At 47.2% G+C, this 21,277-nt stretch overlaps 3 protein-coding genes across 4 annotated transcripts in view; 1 reads left to right on the top strand and 2 right to left on the bottom strand.

Annotated features, from left to right (window-relative positions):
* Hint1l2 (histidine triad nucleotide binding protein 1 like 2) overlaps positions 1-21,277 on the top strand; it is an 865,401-nt gene that overhangs the window by 105,057 nt on the left and 739,067 nt on the right. The gene's annotated exons all lie outside the window — the stretch shown is intronic.
* Atp5mf (ATP synthase membrane subunit f) lies at positions 598-7,170 on the bottom strand. Its single transcript, NM_001271117.1, has 4 exons — positions 7,119-7,170; positions 3,713-3,820; positions 1,366-1,482; positions 598-752 (listed from the first exon to the last, which is right to left on the bottom strand). The coding sequence occupies exons 1-4, from the start codon at positions 7,129-7,131 to the stop codon at positions 724-726; spliced, it is 267 nt and encodes an 88-aa protein (NP_001258046.1). The 5' UTR covers positions 7,132-7,170; the 3' UTR covers positions 598-723.
* Zfp394 (zinc finger protein 394) lies at positions 11,607-19,785 on the bottom strand. Of its 2 annotated transcripts, XR_005491599.2 has the most exons (4): positions 19,182-19,785; positions 16,103-16,226; positions 14,346-14,447; positions 13,227-13,365 (listed from the first exon to the last, which is right to left on the bottom strand). XR_005491599.2 is itself a non-coding variant. In NM_145724.2 (3 exons), exons 1-3 carry the CDS (start codon positions 19,575-19,577, stop codon positions 12,275-12,277), a joined length of 1,611 nt encoding a protein of 536 aa, NP_663776.2. In that variant the 5' UTR covers positions 19,578-19,747; the 3' UTR covers positions 11,607-12,274. The 2 variants fall into 2 exon arrangements, 1 of the variants encoding a protein (NP_663776.2); NM_145724.2 differs by lacking the exon at positions 14,346-14,447 and having other exon boundaries at positions 11,607-13,365; positions 19,182-19,747.

The following is a 21,277-nucleotide window of genomic DNA, read 5'->3' as shown; positions in this document are numbered from 1 at the left end:
AGAGCACTGGCTGCTCTTCAGAGTACCTGGGTTCTATTCCCAGCACCCACATGGCAGCTCATATGGTGACTCCAGTTCAAAGGGATTTGACAATCTTTTCTCATCTGTGGGCACACACGTGGTGCACATGCATACAGGCAAAATACCCATAAGAGCCAGCTGTGATGGCACATGCTTTTAATTCCCAGCACTTAGGAAGCAGAGGCAGGGGGTTGGGGATTTAGCTCAGTGGTAGAGCGCTTGCTTAGCAAGTGCAAGGCCCTGGGTTCGGTCCCCAGCTCTGAAAAAAAAAAAAAAGAAAAAGAAAAAAAAGGAAGCAGAGGCAGGCAGGTCTATATAGTCAATTTCAGAACAGCCAGAGCAAAGTAGCAGTGGCCTATGCTTCAAACTCTATCAGCCAACTAGCAGCCACAGCTCCTCTAACGGGCACAATGCTTACGGTAGAGGCAGCCTCTAGATAGTTGGAGACCCCAGATAATATGCTACCCCACACTGAGCTGGGTCACAGTCCCAAGCACCATGGTGTACAGAACCCACAGGTTTCGTGAGCTAAACTGGACTATCTGGACAAGTCAGATCAATGACACCACCAAGCAGTACGTGAACCAGTCCCGTCACCTTTTATTGGACACTAGTTCTTGGTTGGGGTGTGAAGGTTAAGCAGATCGGAGCGGGCCAGGCGGTTACACTCGGCCATGCAGTGTTCTCCACAGTGACCCCTCTTCAGTGGTACTTGCGTCGCCGTTCGTGTTCTAGAGATAGGAAAAACAGTCTCTTACCAGGTATCCAGTGAAAGCACAGAGGAGTGGTGGCGACAGACCACCATCCTCTCAATCCTTCCTGTAATGTTCTTCCAGGCAGGTTAGGACCTGCCACCTGGCCAATTTCTTCCCGTGTCAAACAGTGACACAGGCATCCATTACAGCTCTGCAACAACGAGTGTTGCCCAGGTCCAAATGAGACTGGCATGCTGGTGCTGTGAGAACAGCCGTGAAGCCCAGTCAGACAGGCTTATGTTCCCATCCAGTCTTCCCTCGGGTATCAGCAGCCCAGGTCCGTGACTGAGGGACAACTGCTTTGCCAGAAATGTATAGCCCCTGGATCATGCACTCAACCTACTGTCCTCCTCACATTAGCTATTAGGAGAGTAAGCCAGTTTTCATCTTTTTACATCAGGCTTCCCAATCAATCACTAAACTTCAGCCTAATCGGCTCCTCACTTAAAGCTGTCTCCTGTGTAGCACATTACTGTAAGTTCCTCTCAGGTGGGAGAATGAACAGGTAGGAAGCATCCTGAAGCTCCACTGCTAACAAGGCGGGCTGCCGTGCCTAACAGAGGAAGCCAGGTCATGCCGGAGTACTTACTGAGTTCCTTGTAAGAAATGCAGTAGCTGAAAACCACGTAGGCTGCCAGCACCATGTTAATCCCTGAGATGCTGCCTTTCCGAACGTTGATGTACTTGTTGTAATACCGGTCATAGCCTGCAAGAGAGGAGGTGTTCACTCACTACCAACAATACAGACAGCACAGGGTCGGATGGATCCGTGGGCTACACTTTATTGGTGACGTTGGAAAACACAAATACCCTATGAGGTTCTGTCTCTGTAACCCAAGGCTAGCCCCAGCTCTTACGCCCATTTAACAGGGCACCTGCCTTTGGCTTTAATCGTGTGGATGTGGCTCAGGTTGTGAGTCTAAGCTCTGATTTATCTCCACCTCCAGCCTAGGAACCCTCTTACTTTAATTGTGCCCAGATTCCAGGCCCCAGTCAGGGCCACTTCACTGTAGCCGGCTAGTTGGCTAAGCCTTCATTGTTAGGCTTGGTTTGTTGCTATGCACTGTAATGCTAAATTCTATGTCCAGAAGGTCACACAAGTGACTTCTCATGTTTACAAGCTGTGCGTGTGTGTGTGTGTGTGTGTGTGTGTGTGTGTGTGTGTGTGTGCGCGCGCGCGCGCGCGCATACCTTGTTCCCTGATTTAAAACTATTGGTTAAATAAAATTGGCTACAACCAATTACCGGAGGGATGAGAGGTGGGTTTGGAGTGACCTGGTTTGGGGAGAGAGCTGAGAAGAGGAGGTGGACCAACAAGAGGAGAGAGAAAGCTGCCATGAGGGAAGATGACTGAGCACATAGCCTGGGGAAACAGCAAGTACCTGGGATACACGGCTGGGGAGGTTAAAAGAATCAGAAGAGTAGATCAGGGGTTGCCCCCAGTAACTGTCAAGGTCAAATAAAATAAAATAACCATAGTCTGAGTTTTATTTATTTGCACGCTAGTCAGAGATAAACTTAAACTGATTGTACTACACTGTGGACAGCACCGAATGCCTTAAACGTCAGGGGTTGGGTTAATAGATGCAGTCAGGTGCACTCACCAGAGAGCACACAAGCAAACTCTAGTGAAAATAAATGAGTCCGGTGAGATATGCATTGTAGGTGGAGGCAAAAGGATCACAAGTTCAAGGCTCTCCTCAGCAACATTCTGAATTCGAGGCCTGCCTATCTGAGACTGTCTCAGGCACCTCAGAAGCAAAGGCAGGGGCTTCTCTTGAGGTCAGGCCAGTCTGGTGTACAAGGTTTATGCCAGCCATGGCTATATAGTGAGACCCCGACAACACAACAAAAGCAACAATAACAAAAGTGGGATGATCTGCTAGGTATTCAACGTTACAACAGCAAGGGCTGCCTGCGGGGAGCTACAAGCACAGGCCATGCAGGTTTCCTGGAGAGCTGTGATAGACATGGGGGCGAGGGCAGAATATTCCAGGGGCAGAACCAGAAGGAAAGCCTCAGCCTGGCCAAGTCACAAGAGTAGCACACGGTGGCCAGATTAGGAAAATGGGGGACGCTGAGGAGGCCAAGGCCATTGGATGGTCTGACCAGTGCCTGAGGGACGAGCACAGTACAGGCTGGGACCACCACTATTCAAACTCATTCTCTTCTCAAAGAAGTCTCTTAGTTTGCATTTTTTTTTTTTTAAGACAAGAGTCTTGGGTATCCCAGGCCAACAAATGTGGTAACAGCTGAAGGTGACCCTGACTTCCAGACCTCCGAGCTTCCAGCTTCCTAGTACAGCTGTGTGGAACCAGCCCTGGTTTTCTGTTTCCTCTAAAACAGAAGCACTGGTCCACAGCAGTGGAGTTTCTTTGAGTTGGGCATGGTGGCACCGTTACTTGGGAGGCTGAGGCAGGCTGAAGGAAATGCAAGGCCAGCTTGAGCCTTATAACCTCAAAACACTGCAAAACATTTCCTAAGCCAAAAGGTCTCAGAGCTCACCTTTGCTGTTTTCATGCATGCCTGCCCATGGTATGAGCACTATCACATTCACAGCTGTGAGAGCAAAGTGTGTGGAGGCCAGAGGTCAACATCAGAAGCTTCCCATCTCTCCACCAGGTTCTGAGACACAAAGCTGCTCACCAGACTTGGAGCTGACAAATTAAACAGCACCCAGGGAGCTCCTGGGATCCTCCTATGTCTGCCTCTCAGCGTTAGGACTACAAGCCCACACTGCTTTTTACATGGGCACTGGAAACCCAAACATAAGTCCACATTACCAGCTGAGCCATTTCCCTTGCCCACATGGTCAGCTTTTGATAGGCAAATACAAAACTTGAGGAATGAACCACCATCATGGACCTCTTCAGAAGACCATCAAATCTCAGACAGATTAAGACAGGCTTTCAGCTTCTTGCCCATGAGACACTGACCTCTCCGAAAGGCTCCTGCAATACCACTGGGGGTGAAATCCCGCATCAATATCCAGCTTGGCAGCTCTCTAAGTTTAACCTCCATGAGCTTCTTCTCCTTCAATGGCACTGAAAGAAAAACAAAACGAAACCACGGGATAATCCTACAGTAACAAAGCACTTCTCCCATGTCACCACGGCAACTGTTGAAGCAAGCTGAAGTACACGGATGCCCCACGTGAACCACTTTGTGCACAAATATAACACATTAAAGCACACATACACATAAAAAGTAAAGTTTAAAAAAGAAAAAGAGCGGGGTTGGGGATTTGGCTCAGTGGCAGAGCGCTTGCCTAGGAAGCGCAAGGCCCTGGGTTCGGTCCCCAGCTCTGAAAAAAAGAACCAAAAAAAAAAAAAAAAAAAAAAAAAAAAAAAAAAGAAAAAAAAGAAAAAGAGCTTCCTAAATGAGCAACGTCTAATGGCTTGGTGAGAATGACTGTAAAGAAGAAAACGAAGGACCTCGGGAGAGAATAAAATGGAGCAGCCCAGGACACCATAAAGCTAAGACTGAGGTCAAGCACGGCGGCACACACCTGTAGTCCTCATTCTCAGGAGAGGCAGACAAAATGACCGAGATGTCAAAGGGTGGACAACAAACAAACTTCTACCTCAAAAAAAAACAAAAAAACAAAAAAACAAAAAACCTAATGTTTGCCTCACTCATTTAAAGATTTTTAACCATGTGTACCTGTCTGTGTGCTGATGCACGTGTGAGTACAGGTGCCCCAGAAGGACAAATGTATCAGGTCCCTGGAGCTGGAGTTACAAGCGGCTGTGAGCCAAGTTACATAGGTGCTGGGAACCAAACTCAGGTTCTCTGCAAGAGCAACGAGTGTTGTTAAACAACGAGGCAGCTCGCCAGCCCCACGGTATCGTTTAGTCATCACACAGTTGTAATGATTAGCCTGTGGTGAGAGGAACCCATACACAGGAAGGAAACAAGGCAAACCTCAACCTGTCTCCTTGTTCTGAAAGTCCATCTCAGGGCAGGTCTGTAGGGGTTGCCCTAGGGTATGTGGAAGAACTGATCTCCACAATTTGTTCTCTATGTCCACATGCACACTGTGGCTTGCATATGCTTTCACACACAAAATTCTGTAACAGCAACAACAACAACTATTTTTAAAGATCCGAGCATGGTGGTGCGTGTATTTTATGATCTCAGCATTTTGGAGAAAGAGTCAGGCAGATCTCTATGGATTCAAGGCCAGCCTGGTCTACATAGTGAGTTCCAGGACAGACTAGGCTATATAGAAAGACCCTGTCTCCAAAAAAAGTAAATAATTTCTTTTCAAGACTTATTCTTATGAAGTTGGAGAGATGGTTCAGCAGTTAAGAGCACTGACTATTCTTCCAGAGGATCCAGGTTCAATTCCCACGCACGCACGCACGCACGCACGCACGCACGCACACACAGACAGTATCTTTCTTGAACTGAATTATCTTTTTGTCGGTTGGTTTTTTTTTTTTTTTTTTTTTTTTTGGTTCTTTTTTTCGGAGCTGGGGACCGAACCCAGGGCCTTGCGCTTCCTAGTCGGTTGGTTTTTTGAGATAGAGCATTGCTATACAGTACCCTTAAACTCATGGCAATTCTCCTGCTTCAGCTTTCCAACTGCTAGGATGACAGGCATACATTAACATCCCCAGCTAACGAAGTGTTCTAAACTCTTTTTTTTTTTCTTTTTTTCGGAGCTGGGGACCAAATCCAGGGCCTTGCGCTTGCTAGCTCTACCACTGAGCTAAATCCCTAACCCCCCCCCCCTTTTTTAAAAAAGATTTATTCATCTATTATATATGAGTACACTGTCGCTGTCTTCAGACACACCAGAAGAGGGCATCAGATCCCATTACAGATGGTTGTGAGCCACCATGTGGTTGCTGGGAATTGAACTCAGGACCTCTGGAAGAGCAGTCGGTGCTCTTAACCTCTGTTCCAGCTAGCCCATGTTCTAAACTCTTTAGTCTTTTGTTCAAAGGTCTCTTCACACTAACCCTCTACTTAAATAAAATTGCAAATTTCAAGCTGGGCATGATGGCACGCGCCTTTAATGCCAGCACTTAGGAGGCAGAAGCAGGTGGATCTACAGATGAGTTTCAGGACAGCCAGAGCTATACAAAAAAATCCTATCTTGCAAAACCAAGAACCAAAAAGGCCCAGCTTCTTCACACTCCGTTTTTAGACACCCCACCCCTTCACCTTCCCAGGCTGAGATAAAGAACACTGAAACAGGGCTGGAGAGATGGCTCAGCAGTTAAGAGCACCGACTGCTCTTCCAGAGGTCCTGAGTTCAATTCCCAGCAACCACATGGTGGCTCACAACCATCTGTAATGGGATCTGATGCCTTCTTCTGGTGTGTCTGAAAACAGTGACAGTGTACGCATATAAATTAAATAAATCTTTAAAAAAAAAAAAAGAATACTGAAACAAGCTAAGTATGGTGGCAAAGGCCTGTAATCCTAGCACTCAGATAGAGGCTAATATGGGACGACTGTGGCTGCAAGTTTACGCCCAGTCTGGGTTACATGGGGGAAACCCTGTCTCAAAAGGAGGAGGCAGACAACCGTGCAATAGTTAGCCCGACTACTGGAGTTCCTTGAAGTTGTCCTCGAACCTGGACACAAGCTCCAGAATTCTAGGTCATACCTAGACACACGTGATACACATAACAAAAACAATAATAACATGTAATCCCAACAGTGCACAATGAATGAGTGTAGAGATTTGCTCTTATGTGTTAAGGGAACATCTACTTGTCTGTCACAAGGACATCTCTGGAAGGTAATCTCATTTACCATGAGTCCCGCCAACCTAGGTCTGAATCCCAGGCTAGGCTCTCTCAGGACTGGTGACCTTGAACACGTCACTTCACCTCAGTAAGCACAATCAATTGGCGTACGTTAACATAATGTGGTGTTAGGAACCATTCTAGGCACTCGCTAGTTCTGTACCTTAATCTGAACATCATCTCCAGGAAGGACAAACGCTACCATGGGTAAAGGTTCAAATGCCCCTGCCTGTGTTTGTCGCGCAGGAGGAAAAAGCAGCAGCTTCGTCCTACGTGGAGAGGCAGACCAATGGTTCCTGGCAACGCATGTTCAGGCCCATAGAAGCCTTCCCATGCTGACTGGGTCTTCCACCGCCAGACCAGGCGAAGCAAAGCAGAAATTCGCTGCAGAGTGTACGGACGAGGGCAGATAACACAGGACCTTATAGTAAGTGTCCAGCGCGCTTCCGGGAAGGTGGCAGTGAAGTCCCCGGGTGAAGAGCAAGAGTTCCCGCGCTTCCTTCTCACCCTACTGTGGCCCTGGAGCCTCTGCCCAAATCGGGCTTCCAACCCCATGGCCAGGTAAGAGCCGAGGACTTACCGATAGACGCCATCTTGAAGTCCTGTTGTCCGCAGAAATTCGGCCGCGCGCAAAGGCTGCTGGGAAGGGCGCCGCACCCCTGAGGGGGCTGGGAGCAGAGACTCATGGGAAGTACGTCGCCACTTGAACATTTGGGACCTGTCCCTGGCGGAAGAAAAGGACAAATTAGAAAAGGGGCCTTCTGGCTTTTTGTTTTTTGCTTTTGGATCTGTTATGAGAAATGAGAGGGGTAAGGGTTAGGGGTGTGACTCAGTCCTGGAATATGCTGAAAAGAAAGAAGAAAATCAGAGAAGCCTTGAATACGGGAAAAATTTTTTAACCCTGCCCAATTCCTTTTACCCTCTAGTCTCTGTGCTCTGACCCCAAATCCCTCTGAAGTTCCACTCAGGATGCTTAAGTGGTTTCCATGATGATTGAAAACACCTCCACAGCTGACACTGCTTAAACGGATCTTTTCTAAAGCTCGTCTAGGTAGTTTTTTGTTTTGTTTTTTGTTTTGCTTTGTTTTTTGTTTTTACCCCAAATCAGAAGTTTTAGATTTAAGGCATGTTAGCGCCAAAGTCGGGCTACTATTTAGCTACAGGCATTATCTTGCCACTAATTCCCAACTTTGGGCCTGAAATACAGCAAGACTGTATGCAATAACAGAGACAGTCTAGCCTGGAAATAAGTATATGTTCTGGTTGGCCTCAAACTTTCAACAGTGGCAACTCAAATATTGGAATTACATGTGTACACTGCCTGTATAAACTGAGATGACCACTCCATGGTATAATTAAGGTGAAGGGGTTTTTTTAATTATTTTTTTACGTATATGGTTCTGCCTACATGTTTGTCTGTGTAACTCATTTATACAGGGCCCATTGAGGTCAAAGAGGGCATTGAATTCCCTGGTGCTGAAGTTAGACACAGTTGGGAACTCCTAATGTGAGTTGTGGGACTCAAACTTGGGTCCTCTGGAAGAGCAGCAAGTGCTCTTAACCAACGAGCCATCTCTCTCTGGCCACCATAAAGGGGGTGGGGTGGGGGAAGGGATGTTTATTGTAGATATGAGAGGGAGGGGGAGAGAACAGCCAGAGGCGTCTGGAAGAGTCTAGAGCAGACAGAGAAGTAGACTGAACACGGGCATCTGACAGGACATGGTCAGGGCAAACCAAGTGTAAGCGAATGGGAGGGGGTTGAGTGTGTGTGTGTGTGTGTGTGTGTGTGTGTGTGTGTACAGCGAGGTTATAAGGAGAATGACTAGCTGGGGGGAGGGGGACAGGAGCTGAAGGGAGAAACATAGAGTAGATTAAAAGAGCCAGGATACTACATCATGGACTCTGAAGTGTGAACTGTTACACACATGCACACACACGCGCCCGCGCACACACTCACACATGCATTTGTAATATTGAGAGACTGGAGGCCAGCACACATTTTGATATGCTGGTAAATGCCACAGGTAGCCATATGTCTCTTTAGCCAAAGGTAAGGAAAATGAGTCCTTTGGACAGAGGAGAACTAGGCTTCACAAATTCTTGAGGAATGCTGATTTTATCTAAGCACCAAAAATCCTACTATAGTCCAGGTTGAGCTCATTTCTGGATATCTGGACTGCTTTTTAGAGTTTGGTGGGAAAGCCTTAGAGAAAAGGGAATTGTTCCAAGCAAAAGGAAGTACAGTATGCAAAATTTACTTGCAGGGTGGGGTGCAGGGCACTCTAGCCATTAATATAGAAGGAGGCTGCAGTCAAACAGTTCTGATGAGATAAGGGGCCAGCAGACTTCTGAGAAGTGTAGACTGTTCAGTTACCATTTCCTTGAGGGGCTAGGTGGTCCTACGTGGGTCATCATCTTAGGATCTTAAATGATTCTATCTTGGACCAAAGATCTACACCAGCCCAACACTTCTTATGTCAAGGTCCCACGTGCTAGGATTACAGTGTTTGTTACCAAATCCTGCTTCAGTTCAGAACTTTTGAGTCTGCCTGTATTTAGAGTTGAGTGTAGAGCCAGCATCAGGGGTTCAGTTCTGAATGTTTTTGAATTTTTAGGATTTTAAGTTTTTTTTTTATTTTATGTATATGAGCACACTGTAGCTATCTTCAGACACACCAGAAAAGGCATCTAATCTCATTAGAGATGGTTGTGAGCCACCATGTGGTTGCTGGGAATTGAACTCAGGACCTCTGGGAGAGCAGTCAGAGCTCTTAGCCGCTGAGCCATCTCTCCAGCCCCGACTTTTGAGGATCTTAATGAGCAAGAGAGAAGGGGACAGTGGTGTCACAGGCCTTTGATAACAGCACTTGGCAGCCAAAGGCAGGTGGATCTCTGTTCAAGGTCAGCCTGATCAACAGAATGAGTTCCAGGCCAGCCAGGGCTACACAAAGAAACTCTGTCATGGGGCACAAGGGAAGCAAGAGAGGAGTCTTCTTCAAGGGTTCTGTTTATCTACTGCTTTGTGTTCATGAGAAGGATAAATCGATTATGTTTAGAGTTGTTGCTAACCCAATTATAGGCTTCTTTCCAGCCACTTACATGCTTAGTCTCATGGGAAAGCTGGAAGAGTGGTATACTGCAATAATCTCAGGACTTGAGAGCATTAGGCAGGAGGATCACATGAGTTTAAAACCAGCCTGGGTTATAAAGTGAGTTAGAGGCCAGCCTGGACTAGAGTCTTTGAAACAAAAAGTCATATTCTTTGAAACAAAAAGTCATATAACAGTCTTCTTTTTGTTTTGTTGAGATGCTGGAAGCATTGGACCTGGAGCCTTGTGCATGGGAGGCAAAGGTTCTAGCACTGAACTGTAGCTCAGACTCTCATGAGCTTTTCTGGAGGTTCAAGGCCCAGAGACCACTGCATCGATCTCAGTATACACAGTGACATCTTTCAGCCCTAGGGGCCACACCAATAATAAAGCTTGAAAGCAAAGTGGAGTTATGCCCCAGGCCTTGGGACATTTTACAGAATATTTTGTGGGGGAGTGAGGTTATGTATGTGGCATAGCATGTATGAGGTAGAGGAAACCTTTTGGGTATCAGTTCTCCCCTGTAGGTTGTCTGACGTGGTGGCAAACAGCACTATCCACTGAACCACATCCTTTACCCTGATGCCATGGGATTCAAATGCTTCTGTCTGCAGTCTTCTCCTTTTGAAGACCCCAAGGATGTCCTCCTGGAGCACTTCCTTCCATCTCATGAGAAGTCTCAGAGAAGGATAATAGTTAGAGATCCATACAGTGATATGGTGCTGAGGCTCAAACTTGGGTTCTCTGCAAGAGCAGTTTTTATCATCTTAACTGCTGGGCCATCGATCACTCCTGCCCTTTAACCCTTATCATTAGACATCTCAGATGGCCCCACTTCATCTTTTGGAAAGCTCCCTACACCACTCCTTCCTTCTCCTCTGCAGAGTGTGTGTGTGTGTATCTCGAAAACACTATTGGGCCATGACTAAAGACATTGCTGCCAAGCCTAATGATCTAAGGTCACTCCTGGAATCTACAGGTTGTTAGAAGAGAACCAACTTCTTTTTTTTCTTTTTTTCTTTTCTTTTTTTCGGAGCTGGGCACCGAACCCAGGGCCTTGTGCTTGCTAGGCAAGCGTTCTACCACTGAGCCAAATCCCCAACCCCGAGAACCAACTTCTTTAAGTTGTCCTGTGGCATACACACTACGGTGTGTGTGTACCCCAGTAAATAAATGAAAAAAATTATTACTGTGTGAATGTGTGCTTGATGTGTATGAGAATGTACATGTGGAGATCAGAGGCCATCTTTGAGGAGTCAGTTTCTTTTGTCCTTTACATGGGTCCCAGGGATCAAACTCAGGGTTCCAGGCTTGCATGGCAAGTGCCTTTTCTCTCTTGTACCATGAAAAGCTTTTTTCAGAGTTTCTGTGTATAGACCTGGCTGTCCTGGAATCCCTTTTGTAGACCAAGCTGACTTTCCTGCCTCTGCCTCCCAAGTGCAGGGACCAAAGGTGTAATGAAATTATAAAAGTATGTACTAAGGTTCAAATCAAGCTGGGCAGTGATGATGCATGCCTTTAATCTCAGCACTCAGGAATCACATCTCCAAGTTATAGGCCTGGTCTACATAGTGTTCTAGGAGAGCCAGAGCAACCTAATGAGATTCTGTCTCAAAAAACCAACCAAACAGAAAGGTTCAAATGAGACCTACTGTCTTGTGTGTGAACCCTAAGGAAATCTGTGACTGACTGAGCTATCCCAAATGATAATGCACCTTCAAGATAAAGAAACAATTGAACAATCACAACGAGAGTCATGTTGGGCAAGGTGGTGGACACCTTTAATCTCAACATATAGGAGGTAAAGCCAGAGGTAGGTTGATCACTTGAGTTTGTGGCCAGCCTGGTCTACATAGCTACAGCCAGATAGCCAGGACTACACAGTGAGACCTTTTCTCAACAGTAGCAACAGCAAAAACCACATGAGTCATGCAGAGACATATGAGAGCTAAGAGACTGAATTTTTTTTTTTTCATTTTATTACTCTTTACTTGACCCTATCTTTCCCACTTTGGTTCCAACTCTGCAGTTAGGCCACACCCTCCCCCTTAACAGTTGGGCCCCTGGGAGGTGAAGAGGTAAACCACAGAGTTTGGGGAAAGGCAAGGTCGTGCATACCTCTCAAACAAGGAAATAAAAAGGGGCTGAGTAAATGTACAAACTGCATGTGACGTGAGCAATCTCCCCTTGGCAGTAGCCAAATGCATAGTCTGTGGCTTCTTGGGCTCAATCATAGTCCACAGTTCCTATGCCAGTGATGCTGTGAGACCACCAGGCATCATTCAACATGTACGGGGGCTCCAGCAGTTTCAGGATGGTCCGTACAGTTAGGGTCCTGATGCTCTCTCTCTCTCTCAAGAGCTCGGGCTCGGGCATCTTTGGCTTCATCTTCCAGCTCATCAAGGAAATGTTCCTGGGCCACTGAGTAGAAGGTGTAACCATAAATAGCTAACACCAGGGCCCCGATGCCCGGGGGGGGGTGGGGGGGGGTGTCACGATGTTCCAGGTCCGCCGCTGTGGCAGTGTTTTCTGCCACTGGGCTAGTTGTACCTGGCGCATAAACTGCAGCTGTGGAGGGGTCAATTTCTCCCTCGATGGGTCAGTGCGCTAGGCGAATGGGGCATTTCCATTCTTTGCATCCAGAGGGTCACCAGCTCAGGAAGTTACCATGTTGCTTCTCCGCCCTAAGCCCAGAGACTGAATTGTGATGGATTCTTTGGTGTCGGACAAGGTGTGTACTCTGTCTAAATCTTTCGCCACATTGAAAACATTTATAAGGTTTTTCTCCAGTGTGAGTTCGCTGGTGTTTAATGAGGGTTGCACTCTGACTGAATCTTCTCTCACAGACAAAGCACATGTAGGGCTTCTCTCCTGTATGGATTCTCTGGTGCTTAAAGAGGTCTGAGCGCTGTTTAAAGCTCTTCTCACAGACTTCACACTTGTGTGGTCTCTCCCCTTTATGCAGTCTCTGATGTTTAAATAAGCTGGAGATATGAAAGATCTCCCCACACTCCTCACATTTACAGTACTTCTCGCTGCCATGGGTTCTCTGATGCCGACTGAGGTGTGAGCTCTGCCTGAAGCATTCCCCGCATTCTGGGCATGCATATGGCTTCTCACCTGTGTGTGTCCGCTGGTGTTTCACCAGGGCAGCACTCTGACTGAAGCTTTTCCCACATTCTTGGCACTGATAGGGTTTCTCACCTGTGTGAGTCCTCTGGTGTTTGAAGAGGTCTGAGCGCTGTCTGAATCTCTTCTCGCAGCTATCACACTTATAAGGTCTGCCTTCTTGGAAATGCCTCTGGCTCTCAAGAAGCCCCAAAGCACTGTCAACAGAGCTGTGAGGCTTCACCGTGTGGCATTTCGCATGTAAGCCTTGTTTGTGATCCTCCCCACATTCACCATTGGTGACCAGACCCTCTGCTGTCTGGATGTGCTGACCAAGGACCAAGCTGCCGCTGTTCCCAAATTCATTATCTTTAGAATCGCTTTCATCTTTGGACACGCCGAGGAGATGCGGGATGGCAGTGCGTCCTTGCTCTTCAGGAGAACTCTGGAGCGGCAGCAATTCGGCAGCTTTTGGAAGCCGTTCCTCCCAGTCCTCCCAGGTATCACCACATTTGGTAAATACTGGGACCTTTCCCTGGGACACTTCTTGTAGCCATGCCTGGGACTCTGCCTCCTTTGACATTTCTTGCTTTAGAATCACGTCTGTGGTCACAGCTTTGGTTTCCAAGCCTGAAACATGAAAATAAAAGCTGCTGTTACCTCACCCCTGTGTGACAGGGAAACAGAAATGCTGGTGAAGGGAGCGCCTCTAACTGGCTCTAGGTGCCCTCCCTGGACTCTATGTGGAACTGAGCCCATCAGGTGCACACTTTGCCTGTACAGACAAATAGCTTTCCTTCTGTACTTATGCGTACAGCTACCAAGGCGTTCTTCCCTGTTCCTACTGCACAGCTACACTGAGGTAGACTCGGGAAGGACGTCAGAACAGGCCGAGAGCCTTCATCCCATGAATGTGGGCTGGGCTAATATGAGAAAGTCATCCCAGGTGAGCTATTATGGGCATAGCTGGTGATGCCAACCTCTGAAGGCAAGTTTCCAATGCTAGTTCAACGTCAGATTGGGTGAAGGTTTTTACTATGAGCATGTTCACCCACACAAACACATACAGATGGGGAGGGGCACATGGCATCCCACCTCTAGCTGAGGAGCTATGGGTTATTCATCACTTCTGGGGGAGCCAGAGTGATTTTTTTTTTCTTCAAGGATGCAGCCATTGTCAAGTTGTGCTTTAAGAAACTACCCCACACTCATGCACGTGCAAAGCCTAATTAAAACAAAATACCAAACTTGAACGTAGGAGGGAACACTTGGGTACCAGAGGGAACAGGAACAGAAAAGAGAGGATTGGGGGTTGATTCTAACACACACACACACACACACACACACACACACACACACACACACACCACACACACACACACACCACACACACACACACACATACACCACACACACACCACACACACATACACACACATACACACACACACCACACACACATACACACACATACACACACACACCACACACACATACACACACACACACATATATACACACATATATGTATATATGATATACATATATATGAATGAAATTATTAAAGAACAACTAAAGAATTATTAAAAGCCAGGTATAAAGGCACACACCCTTAATCTCAGCACTCTGTGGGCCAAGACAGGCAGATCTCTGAGTTCAAATAGCCTGGGTTACAGAGTAACTTCCAGATCAGCCGGAGTTATGCTGAGGCCCTGTCTCAAAAACACCACAAAAATTATTAGAAACAAACACATGTACACAAAATAAAATAGAGAACAGAAAAACCCAGCCTAAGTCATGGAAGAAACTCTAAGGCTCTTCACCCACGTTTGCGAATGGCCAACTAGCTCATAGATCATAGAGATCCCAGCTAGTAATCCTGCTTAGCAAAAACTGCCAACCTGACAAGGCCCAGGAAGGGAGAGCCTCAACTGAGGCACTCCCTAGATCAGACAGGCCTGCAGGCTCTCTGTGGGGGGTTAATCTGATTCTTAATTGATGTAAAACGTTAACCCATTGTGGGAGGTACCATCCTTAAGCAAGAAGGTCCTGAACTGAGTAAGACAGCTGGTCGACAGAGCTGCAGGCAGAGACCACCGGTAAAGCACCCACAGCGAGCCTACCAGCCTAAGCTTGAGGATCCTCAGGATACGACATGGTAGGAGAAAACTTCTTCCCACAGGTTTGCCTTCTGATCTCCACACAAACATGTACACACACGCAAGACAAATAAAATTAAAGATGAAAAGATTGACGGGGGTTGGGGATTTAGCTCAGTGGTAGAGCGCTTGCCTAGGAAGCGCAAGGCCCTGAGTTCGGACCCCAGCTCCGAAAAAAAAAAAGAACCAAAAAAAGAGAAAAGATTGAAAAAAACAAAAACAAAACAGAACCCTGTAGGTTGATGTCACTATGCAAGTGAAGGCAGACAAGATAAAATGAGGACTGTCATTGGACAGGAAGGAAGGGAGGCGGGAACAGAGGTTTTAGAAGGGAGGGAGGAGCAGGATCGAGGAGGAGCTGGGAGAACATGGCAGCAGATATTGAGATCCTTCTCTGCACGTAGATACAGGTTGTTACGACTATTTTTTTTTTTAAGGTCTTGGCTAATGTTCTTTTTTTTTTTTTTTTTAATTTCCGGAGCTGAGGACTGAACCCAGGGCCTTGTGTTTGCTAGGCAAGCGCTCTACCACTGAGCTAAATCCCTAACCCCGTTACGACTATTTTTTTTTTTCTTTCTTTTTTTTCAGAGCTGAGGACCGAACCCAGGGCCTTACGCTTTCTAGGCAAGTGCTCTACCACTGAGCTAAATCCCCAACCCCACGACTATTTTTAAGGGATTGGTGTGTACAGGATTTTATGCTGTCTAGATAGGCAAATTATATCTTATCAATTGGATCAGAGGTTGTTGTGCGGTGTGTTCTTTCATGTGGCGAGTTCAAGAGGCGGTGTAGTGGCGGGACGCACCAGGCCCGCTACGGAATTGGGATGTGTATATCTAGCATGGCAACAACCCACCAAAGGAACTGCTAGTGAAAGTAAAGCAGTGTGGCAAGGTGCCACAGTGGAACGGCTCCTGGACACCCCCCCCCCCACACCCACCTCGTCAGACGGAGCCCGGAAGAGAAAGTGCAGAGCAGTAATAGACCAGTCGTGCTATTTCTCTTCACTTTTACCTCAACAGAACCCAAAACTAGCCAGCCTATGCAGCGTCCTTCATGGTTCCTCCTTCTAATGCTGTGAGGACCAGCAAGCAGGCCTGCTTTCAGGTTCCTGCCTTGGCCTGTCTCAGTGATGGACTGTGACCTGATCCTGAAAGCCAAATAAACGGGAGCGCGCATGTGACAAGCCATCAGAAAACGGCACTTACCAGGGCCAACTGTGCTCCCAGGGTCCTTTGTGCTCTCTCGGCAGAAACCCTTCCGAGCTGCAGCCAGCTGCTCCCACTCTTCCCAGGTCAGAGATTCAGCCACATCCTTGAAAGTTGCAAAGCTCTAGAACAGCATAAGATCTCCATTTAGTACTGGTTGTCCCTGTGAAAGACCCCAGCTTAGCAGCAGTAACGCCATTTTGCAAGGCTGTACTTAAGATGACTGGTTCAGGGAAAGGTTAGAACACTGAGTACACAGCGGCTGCCAAGCAGGATGTGTTTGGTTGAAGGCCTGGCAACAGGACGACTTCGGTTGAGCACCTGACAATGAAAAAAAGCCCCGGGAGAGGTCCCACACCCTGGTGGGGGGCCGAGTCAGTCGTTATGTTCCAAAAAGGTAGCTAAGAAACTTGCCCCCCCCGGGCTGAACCCTTGGGGGGCCGAGTCAGCCGTTATGTTTCAGGAAGGTAGCTAGGAAACTTGCGCCCGGGCTGAACCCTTGCCATATTAGAATCCACCAATTATATCCCTGTAACCATGCATCGGCTTCTGTATGCTTGCTTCTGCTCCCCAAAATCCTATAAAAAGCCCATCCTTGGTTCCGTGGGGCGCGCCAGTCCCCCGAGTGACTGTAGCGCCCGCAGGTGCCTGTGCCTGTGTATCCCGACAATAAACCAAATCCTCTTGCTGATTGCATCCTGTGGTGTCTGGTCTTTGGAGTTAGAGGGTCTCCATCCCGAGGGAAAGTTCTCCCTGAGAGCTTTTCACCTGTAAGCACCACTAGTCTAAGGGGAAGCCGGTGTCTAGAAAGAAAAGGGCCAGAGAGTCAAGACAAAACACAGATGCTGTGAGAACTGGGTACCAAGGGGACCTGCCACAGTCCTCACCGTCAGCCTGACTGGATTTAGAATCGCCCAAAAGTAAGCTTCCAGAGAAACCTGTGAGCGTTTCCAGACAGCTTTGACTGTAGAGGAAAGCTTTGACCCAGACCAAGCGTGGGTAGGTTGATGCACTGGACTGACTGAACAGAGAGAAGGTGGCAAGGGAACACTACCATTTACCTCCTGACAGCTAACGTTGAAGCAAGGCCACACCCCTACCACGCCCTCCTGACCTCACACTATAGCTCTTCTTCAAGAAGCCCTTCCCCTCAGCTTGTCAGTTCTTAGCCGGCTGGAGGGATGGCTCAGTGGTTAAGAACACTGACTGCTCTTCCAGAGGTCCTGAGCTCAGTTCCCAGCAACCCCAGCATCTGTAATGGGATCTGATGACCTCTCCTGGTGTGTCTGAAGTCAGCTACAGAGTACTGATATATATTAAATAAATCTTAAAAAAAAAAAAGTTGCTCTTGTCACAGCAGTGAGAATGAGAAGTTAACTCTGTAGAAGTTGCTCTGGCGGGCTGGGAGATGGCTCAGCAGTTAAGAGCACCCGACTGCTCTTCCAGAGGTCATGAGTTCAATTCCCAGCAACCACATGGTGGCTCACAACCATCTGTAAGGAGATCCGATGCCCTCTTCTGGTGTATCTGAAGACAGCTACAGTGTACTTATATATATAATAAATAAAATAAATCTTTAAAAAAGAAGTTGCTCTGGCCCTTCCTCCCAGCTCTTGCTTCCAGTCAGACTCAAAATATATTTACAAATACCTGGCCGTATAGCTAGGCTCTTCTCTGATGAGATCATAGCTTAATCTAATCTACATTCTGCCTGGAGGTTGGTTACCTGTGCTGAGGTACAATGTGTCCATCTTGTTACATCTTCCTGGGGAAACCTCTCACACCTGGCACTATCTCAGAATCCTTTCTGCCTCCCCAGTGTCCTGACTAAGCCATCAATTTTATTATTGGCAGGTGCCAATCCATACATTCTCAAGATAATCTATGAGTCCACTAGAAGGCCACGTATAATGTCTTTTTTTGTTGTTTTTGAAAGATTTATTATATATATATATATATATATGTAATCTGAGATCCCAAAATCTGAAGGGCCTGACTGTCTGCCCCCAACAACTAAGTATTAGCCCAAATGTCCACAGTGCTGAGATGGAAAAACAGGGCTAAAATATAAAACGGCATTTTGTGGGGAGGATCTATAGTTTGAGATAAACTTTTCACACGTAGGAGAGATGAATCAGAAGTTAAGAGTGCTTCATGATCCTCCGGAAGACCGACCTGTGTTCAGTTCTCAGCACCCACGTTAGGCAGCTTCCAATAACCTGTGACTCCAGTCAGAGGGACCTGATGTCCTGTTCTGTGCTCCTCGGGCACTCCCACAAATGCGATATATATTCATACACACATTCACACACGTGAACAAAAATGAAAAGAAATTGCACTTCTCACACTGACAATGACTGTAGATTGTATCCCCAAAGGCATGTGCAAGCTCTGTTTCAATAAGCTAGGAATGGTGGTCCACACCTTTAATCCCTGAACTTTGGAGGCACAGTAAGTAAGCTGGATCTCTGTGAGTTCAAGGCCAGTCTGGTCCATACAATGAGTTCAAGTTAGATAGGGATACATAGTGAGATTCTGCCTTTAAAAAAACCAAAATATGGGGCTGAAGAGATGGCTCAGCCGTTAAGAGCACCGACTGCTCTTCCAGAGGTCCTGAGTTCAAATTCCAGCAACCACATGGTGGCTCACAAACATCTATAGTGAGATCTGATGCCTTCTTCTGGTGTGTCTGAAGACAGCGACTTATATATAATTAGTAAATAAATAAATCTTTTTAAAAAATCAAAGTATATTTCAAAGCCAGTAATAAATATTAAGAGTATTAGTTTATTTTCCAAGGTGACTTCTTATGGACTTAACATATTCAAATATATGGGCCTATAGGGGCCATTCTCAAAGTGTGTGTGTGTGTGTGTGTGTGTGTGTGTGTGTGTGTGTGTGTGTGTAGACAACCAGGGTGTATTCTCTGAATCATCATGACTCGGCGCGCGTGCACGTGAATGCAGATGCCTAGATGGCATTAGATTCCTTGAGCTACAGATGAGAACTGAATTCATACTCTGGATCTTAAACACTAAACCATCTCTCTGGTGCCACCTAGGGCCCACTCGAATCTCACCTGGAGGGAGGCCCCGTCCAGTGCTCTTTGCAGAGTCCGCGCCAAAGCCGCAGCCTCCTCCCCGCTCTCAGGGCAGTGGTCCCGCACGTAGGCCTGGAGCTCCTGAGGCAGGATGGTAAGAAACTGCTCCAGCACCAGTAGCTCCATGATCTGCTCTTTGGAGCGCAGCTCCGGCCTCAGCCACCGCCGACAGAGCTCCCAAAGTCGGCTCAGCGCCTCCTCAGGGCCGGCTACTTCCTGGTAGCGCAATTGTCTGAACTGTTTTCGAGAAGTTTCGGGATTCTGCCAATCTCCGGAACCGGAGGGCTCCTGACTCCCGGGAGAGTCCTCCTCCACTTTCACCGCACAAAGCCCAACGCCGAGAGGTGGCGGGGCGACCCCAGAGCCCGCAGCCATTGGAGCCTCTGGACCGTCCAGCTAGAGCTTGTTTTCTAGAAGGGCAAAGCCCAATGGCATCACGGACTTTTTCTGCCTCACCGAGGCAGACTGGTACCTTCTCCCAAAAAAGAGGCCCGGAAAAAGTCACTACAGACACAGCACATCCGCGCACACGATCTTTTTAGTTCTTATTTCTACAAGTGACAGAAAAAAACAAACTGGGCCGGAAGTGCGTCATGACCCCCCCCCCCCAGAACAGACCTCATCTTTGCAAGGTCTCTCTAAGCGCCCTGGAGGACTAAGATGCATCTCGATGGTTCACCTTCCTTATTGCACTAGAGGGGCCCCAGGCCATGTCCTTTTGGATAGATAATGGATGGATGGATGGATGGATGGATGGATGGATGGATGGATGGATGGATGGATGGATGGATGGATGGAAGGATGGATGATAAATAGATAGATGGGGGGCCTACACAGAAAAACGTTTGTCTTGAAAAAACCCAAAAATAAATAAATAAAAGATGGGCTGGAGAGGGGTTGGAGGATTTAGCTCAGTGGTAGAGCGCTTGCCTAGGAAGCGCAAGGCCCTGGGTTCGGTCCCCAGCTCCGGAAAAAAAAAAAAATTAAAAAAAAAAAAGATGGGCTGGAGAAACAGGCCAGACAGCCATAATTAACGTAAAACTAGATATATTTATTTTAACTATTTAAAAATTGTTTTGGGGGGTTGGGGATTTAGCTCAGTGGTAGAGCGCTTGCCTAGGAAGCGCAAGGCCCTGGGTTCGGTCCCCAGCTCCAAAAAAAAAAAAAAAAAAAAAAAAAAAAATTGTTTTTGATTCTTTGAGACAGGGTTTCTTTGTTTAGTCCTAGCTGTCCTGGAACTAGCTCTGAAAACTAGACTGGCCTCACAGAGATCCGCATGCCTTTGCCTCCCCAGTGTTGGATTTAAAGGCTTGTGCCACCACAGACAGGCAAAACAAATAAATCTTGTTAAAAACAAAAACAGAAACCCACCCAGAGAACCAGAATTTAGTTCTGACACCACAGGGGGCAAGCACACTCTAGTTCTAGGAATCCGACTGCCCTCTTCTGGCTTCTTGTGACTTCTGGGCACACTTGTGACACATAGACATAAATCAGGCAAGACACTCTAGACGTTTAAAAGAAAATTAAAAAGAAAAGCGGGAATGGGGAGCTGGAGGCACACCCTTTTAATCTTATCACTCGGGAGGCAGAGGCAGGTAAATCTCAGTTCCAGGCAAGGCAGGTCTAGAGAACAAGTTCTACGACAGCCAGAGAAACCCTGCCTCGGAAAACAAACAAAAAATTTAAAGAGGCACGCAGTGGCACACACCTTTAATTTCAGAATTTGGAAAGTAGAGGCAGGCGGATCTCTGTGAATTCTAGGGAAGCCTGGTCTACAACGCTGAGACCCCGTTCGGGAAGGGTGTGTGTGTGTGTGTGTGTGTGTGTGTGTGTGTGTGTGTGTGAACAACATATCTTTAATTCATTGTGTATAGTTCACACAGAGGCCAGAAAGAGGGCATCAGATACCCTAGAACTAGAGTTACTATAGGTTGTGAACCATGGCAGTGATTTAGGGTGAGATGGCTGGCTAGCCAGTCCTGGGTGCACCCCAAAATACAGCTTGCTCGAATAGTGGATTTGAGAGATGCCCTCCCGCTGTCCTCAGCGTTGTGACCTTAATTCTGTAACTA

Source organism: Rattus norvegicus, chromosome 12, assembly GCF_036323735.1.
Source record: "Rattus norvegicus strain BN/NHsdMcwi chromosome 12, GRCr8, whole genome shotgun sequence".
In the NCBI taxonomy this organism is placed as follows: Eukaryota; Metazoa; Chordata; class Mammalia; order Rodentia; family Muridae; genus Rattus; species Rattus norvegicus.
The sequence above is the reverse complement of the archived record's forward strand: the minus strand, read 5'-3'. Positions and strand labels throughout refer to the sequence as shown.

Bases quoted from the DNA above. Each gene is read 5' to 3' on its own strand.
- Atp5mf (NM_001271117.1), bottom strand. The intron at 1,483-3,712 runs GTCAGTGTCTCA...CCTCTCTTGCAG, and splicing joins TGCAGGAGCCTTTCGGAGAG to GCTATGACCGGTATTACAAC. The intron at 753-1,365 runs GTAAGTACTCCG...TCCTATCTCTAG, and splicing joins CATTTCTTACAAGGAACTCA to AACACGAACGGCGACGCAAG.
- Zfp394 (NM_145724.2), bottom strand. From the start codon at position 19,577: ATGGCTGCGGGCTCTGGGGTCGCCCCGCCACCTCTCGGCGTTGGGCTT. The intron at 16,227-19,181 runs GTGAGATTCGAG...ATGCTGTTCTAG, and splicing joins TGGACGGGGCCTCCCTCCAG to AGCTTTGCAACTTTCAAGGA. The intron at 13,366-16,102 runs GTAAGTGCCGTT...TTCATGTTTCAG, and splicing joins TGGGAGCACAGTTGGCCCTG to GCTTGGAAACCAAAGCTGTG.